Source organism: Carcharodon carcharias, chromosome 8 (genome assembly GCF_017639515.1).
Source record: "Carcharodon carcharias isolate sCarCar2 chromosome 8, sCarCar2.pri, whole genome shotgun sequence".
NCBI lineage: Eukaryota > Metazoa > Chordata > Chondrichthyes > Lamniformes > Lamnidae > Carcharodon > Carcharodon carcharias.
In genome coordinates, this window is record NC_054474.1 from 43875447 (window position 1) to 43881446 (window position 6000).

Consider the following 6000-nt stretch of genomic DNA (forward strand, 5'->3'; position numbering starts at 1 on the left):
TTTAAATTTGTCAGCTCCCTGAGGCAGCTTTCTGCCTTCAGGAAGCTTTCCTCCTGCACTCCCCCGTGCTCGCTCTGACTTCAGCGCTCACTCCTTCTCCTGCCCCACCCCAGCAGTGCTGAGAGTTTCAGCATGCCTTTCATGCTGGCCAGCCATTAATTGGCCAGACAGCATGAAATCGTGGCCTGGAGCCGATCGCGGGCAGTGGACCGTTTCCCAGCCCCGCGCCCACACACCAAGGTCAAATTCCTGTCCTATGTACATTGGAAATCTGAATTAAAAGCAGACAATGTGGGGAGAGAGAAAAGCTAACATTTTAGGCTGATCTACTTTCATATTACAGGTAAATGGGATTGTAGCAAGATGATGATTGGCGCAGAGTAATTTCATTTCAAATGCCTCTGGGCATCTTATGAAAAAAATCAAAAGCACAAGCTTAGAACTAGTGGGGGCAAGTGTGTGGATTTGATCTGAAACTACTGCCATATATGTTTATTTTGGACTTGATACGTAATTCATCTTAAAAAAACCATGGCCAGGATTTCCTGGTCAGCGAGCGGGGGGCGGGGCCCACTCGCTGACACAGGATGACTTCGGGCGGAACTCCCAATGTCACCCCTCGTCATTTCAATTTTCAGGAAGGCGGGGGCTCAGCAGAATCAGCTGTGCGCCCGCCGACCTGTCAATGGCCAATTGAAGCCATTGACAGAGTCATTAAAGTAACTAATGAACCTGCCTGTCCAACCTTAAGGCTGGCGGGCAGGCCAGGAGCCATGGCGGGCATTAGAAAAAGCATGAAATCTCATCCACGGGCGGGATGAGGTTTCATGTAGCTTTTAAAAAATGTAATAAAAGTGTATTTGAAAGCGATGGACATGCCCCAACTCATGTGACAGCGTCTAATGAGGGGGCATGTCAGGGAATTTTTTCTTTTCTATTTTTCAGAAATTTTATTGTGAAGCCGATCTCCCTGAGGCATGCACAAAAGATCGTATTTTCGGCTCAGGGAATTGCCTCCTCACTCGCACAGGGAGCACGTAGCGCTTCCTGGCAGACATCACACTGGGTGGGCCTTAATTGGCCCACCCACATAAAATGGTAGCACGCCCTCGATTGGGTGCGCCGATCGGAGGCGCACCTCCACACGCTCGCTCCTAAACTTCCCCCCACAGTGGGGGGATAATTCTGCCCCATCAGCTTTGTTTTCATTCAGAGACGTAATCCAAGCAATTCACTGTTAAATGCACCACAGTGGCTCCTAAAAAGGATATGTTGTTTCATTTCCAAGCTGTGAGACAATCAGAAAGCCGAAGTGGCATGGAGATCAGCAGTGAAGATATCCTTCGCTTTGGAGTCAGTCCGGCTAAGGTATGATTCAGCTAAAATTGTCTACTGCCTAAGATATTAAATAATTGTGCATAAAAAATTGTCAATGTATTCTAAATAATATGGCAGTTGGATGAATGGCATGGTTATTTTAATTACTTTAATTAGATAACAGATAATATGAAGGTGTGAATACGCTGCTTTAGAATATGCAATTTGAGTTCAGGGTCATTTATATTTTAAAAAAAGGGAATTCTCCCATTTTATATTGAAATTCGACAAGAGAGTATGGTTGGGGGTTGAGGAGGGAACAGCCAGGGGGAAATGGAACAAATTTGCTATCACCAAGGTCACATGGAAGATCAGTCTCACCCTCTACAATAACAGCTTGCATTTATATAGCACATTTAACACAAAAAACAGTCCATGGTATTTCATAGAAGTAAAAAATATAGCACTGCATCAAAGAAGGAGATATTGGAATGGATAACTATTTGATCAAAGTAGGTTTTATTGAGGATCTTAAAGAAAGAGAACATGGTAAAAAGGTTCAGCGTGGGATTTCTAAAGCTTAGGGCCTAGATGGCTGGAGCTACAACTATCAATGACGAGGTGAGTGAAGTGAGGATACACACAAAGCCACCACTGGAAGAATATAGAGTTCTGGGGCAGTTGTAGAGCTGGAAGTGGTTATAGAGATAAAAATAGGTGAGGCCCTGAAGGGATTTGAATATAAGAATGAGAATTTTAAATTGGAGACATTGGGATGCTGGAACCAATGTAAGCCACTGAACAAGGCTTGATGGGTGAAGGTTAGGGAATGCATAGCAGAGTTTTGGATAAGCTGCAGTTCATGGAGGATTTGGGAGCCAGACAGGAGAGCATTGGAATAGTCATGTCTTGTGGTTCAAAGACGTGAATGAAGCATTTGGTACAGATTTTTAGGCAATATTCTGGAGATGGTACTAGATAGCCTTTTAAAGAATATTGAATCCGAAACTCAGTTATGGGTCAAAAATCCTGATCGGAGAGATTCATACAGGAAGCTACAGATAAGATGGATCTTGATGTAGGAGATGGCAACACATTCAAAAACTTTGGAAATGACAGTGTGGCTGAAGATGGAATGGTAATTTGAAAGGACAGAAAGGTTGAAGTTGGCTTTTTGAAGAGAGGGTGATGGTTGCCGTTTGAAACTGCGAAGGTATCATCTCAAGACAGGGAATTTTTTACAATGTTGGCTAGGTGGAGACCAGGAAGGGAAGTTGATTGTTTAGCGGGAATGATATATAGTGAGCATAGTGTGGGTCTGATGAACAAGGTGAGGGCATGATGGGAAATAGGATGGAAAATAGAGAAAGACATCTTAAGTTTAGGGATTAGTGCAGGGTGAAATTTTGAGGAGGTTTGACTTCATGATGAGTATTGGAAATGAGGAAGTAACAGAGACAGCTGAACCCAATCTCAGTCCTAGTAACCAACAAGTCTAAGGACATCTGATATGACAGGTTGAGGTGAGGGTTAAGGGATGGTGGCAAGGGGATTAAGGAAATGGCTGGTACTTAAAAAAAAAGCCAGGAGTTATCTTTGTATTAGGATGATCTGGGAAAGTGGATGGTGTTGGCAGAGGGTAAACCTGCTCTTGTAGCCACAGTATTTATATGGCTGATCCAGTTCGGTTTCTGGTCTATTAACATTCTGAGGGGTTATCATTGACCAGAAACTGAAATGGACCAGCCATATAAATACTGTGACAACATAAGCAGGTCAGAGGCTTATGTGGTAACTAACTCACCTCCTGACTCCCAAAATCCTGTCCACCATCTACAAGACAGAAGTCAGGAGTGTGATGGAATACTCTCTCCACTTGCCCAGATGAGGGCAGCTCCCACAACACTGAAGAAGTTTGGCATCATCCAAGACAAAACAGTCCACGTGATTAGCACTCTACTCACCACCTTCAGCATCCACTTCCTCCACCACCGACACACAGTGGCATCAGTGTGTATCATCTACAAGATGCACTGCAACAACTCCTCAAGGCTCCTTCTTCATCACTTTCCAATCCTGCGACCTCTACCACTTGGAAGGACAAGAGCAGCAGATGCACACCACCACCTGCAAGTTTCCCTACAAGCCATGCACTATCCTGATTTGGAAATATATTGCTGTTCCTTTACTGTCTCTGGGGCAAAATCCTGGAACTTCCTCCCTAGCAGCACATTGGTGTGCCTACACCACGCAAACTGTAGCAGTTCAAGAAGGCAATTAAGGATGAGCAATAAAAACACTGGCCTAGCCAGTGATGCCCACATCCCATGAAAGAATTTAAAAAAAAATTTACACTACTCTGTGGTCCAACCAAATCTGGTGATGGATAACTTAACCAGATGTGCCCCTGATACATTTCAATTTGCATCCCTTGGACTTAAAGGAATTAAGATGAGGTCAATGACAGTATGGGAGAGAGTAAGTGTTTAACTGGACTCAGGGACATCAAAGACACAAACGAACAAAGTTATAAGGACATTGACAGCTGTAGACATACTGTGGCAAATGTAGCTTGGCACCATCCAGGACAAAGCAGCCCAAGCGGGGTAGTTACAAATTTGAAATTGCAGTTGTAAGTGATTTGCAAGTTTTCCATCAGTGGATACAGAAGGAAGTGAGGTTCAAAGAGGGTCAAGTTTGTAAATCATGAGAAATGCAAGGAAGTGATCAGAGATAGCCTTACTTGTGATTGACACAATGAGAGGAATGATGCCACGACTGATGACAAGTTCAAGGGGTGAATATCTATAGGAAAGTTGATTTGGAGGGAGGGATTAAGAAAACAGGAGGACAGTGAACTAGGGGGAGAGATGATTGGGAGATTGAAATCACAGAGTCTGAGGAGCTACTCCGTGCAGAGGTTGACAGAGTAAAGACTGAGGATGTCTTGGTGAGAAACTCATGGTGGGTCTTGGGGAAGCTGTGCTCTCTATCAAAGATTCACCTCAGATTGTAAAGATTCAAGAAAAGTCATGACACAGCCTGCAACTCCACCCTGGAAGAAATGCATTTATGGGTGATTGGCAACAATCTTGTTGGTCACGTGTAGTCAGTTTCTTTCATATGAATCGATGCAAGAAAGTTTGTCACGTTTCTTATATAGATTGAACAAGAATATCAAACTCTAACTTCTTTTTTTGGGTCATAGGTTCCAAGCCCTAGGATACGGAAAGGTATGTAATGCACCCTGAAATATTTATTTTATAATTTTTGCAATGGTAATAAATGTCACTACATATTTTGGTGATTCACTGTTGAATGCATTACAGTTTTATTTTAAATTTCAGTTACCAGACGTGCTTTTCTGAAGAAGAGCAAGTAATAGGAAGGTGAAAAGCAGCCAGTAGATCATTACAAGAACCTATCAGGAACTCTGAATTCTGTGACAGATTTTTCTCACTTGAATGTTTATATTCTATAGCATGTCATTTCATCACTCTGATGTCATATTGCTTGCTCATTTGTACATTTTCTGGATTAGGATTGAAATTGGAGTGTTACTTTTTTATGTCACTCGAGACTGCATTTTGCATTCTTATTAATGGGAAGGGGGGGTGGGGGGGAATGGATTCTAGCTTGAAGCTACAGCTAGTCTACCAGTGAAGTTTGCAGATCTGAAACACAGAACATGCATGTATATGTATGTGTGCATGTTAGTGTTTGTATGCATAAGTATATGTGTGCCTGTTCACATGAGTGTGTAAGTGCTGTGCACGTGTGTGCATATTCGTGCACATCTGAATTGTGTGTGTATTGCATGTGTACTTGTGTGACATTGTATATTTGTATTTGAGTCAATGCATGCCCATGCATGTACCATTCAGAAGCATGTTTCTGTGGATGCGTCTTGGTTTCTGGATTGCTTATTATGAATATAACCTGACATTTACCTGAAAAGAAATATTATTTGCAGTACCACATGTATTTGTTTCTATATCGTTTTTAGTTTTGTTTTCTTATATTAGACACATGCTAGTTTGTGTTTATAGACCCGAATGTTTCATATTGGTGTTAAGATATTTGCATGTCACAAGCTGCAGTCTGGTTTTGTGCTATTTCACTTAGACTTTGGTAAGGGTCAAATATATATATATATATATATATAATATTTCCAAATATGTTGGAAATCTTTTTTTAATAGTCTATTTATCTTAGAAATTTCTTCTGTAATATTTTCATAAAAATTAATTTCTCTGAAGCAATTTGCAGCTACAATAAAATGTTCATTTTTTAGAAAGTCTCTATTTTTTATTGATTAAAGAGATCAGCAGCCTTATGGTATTGATATCACAATTATTAGATTGGTTGATTTATTGAAGGATTCTGCTACAAATGACAGTAATACTGCTTTTATTCTTGGATGTTAAAATTCCAAGGTGTATCTCGTGATTGTTGTTATTTCCACCCTTCATTTGGGATCTAGAACATGCCCAGTACAATTTAAGAAATTCTGGCTACCACAACAATCCATGTTTCAAATCAACTGTAATTATACTTGAGCAATAACGTCATTCAAGTAGCTATTCTGAATCGTATGCCATGAAGCTGAAGGGAAGACAGCTGTTGATAATTTCATCAAATTTATACTGAAGAACATTGTTGTGTATTTACCTACATCCTACA

General features: G+C 41.2%; 1 protein-coding gene across 1 annotated transcript in view; it reads left to right on the plus strand.

The window, feature by feature from the left end:
- The window catches only part of tgfbi (transforming growth factor, beta-induced), a 48977-nt gene extending 43367 nt beyond the window's left edge, over positions 1-5610 (plus strand). The window contains exons 15-17 of the mRNA XM_041194231.1: positions 1289-1368; positions 4526-4550; positions 4665-5610. Of these exons, the coding sequence (XP_041050165.1) occupies positions 1289-1368; positions 4526-4550; positions 4665-4699 (140 nt within the window). The 3' untranslated portion in view covers positions 4700-5610. The remainder of the gene's footprint in view (positions 1-1288; positions 1369-4525; positions 4551-4664) is intronic.
- Positions 5611-6000: the final 390 nt, after the last annotated feature.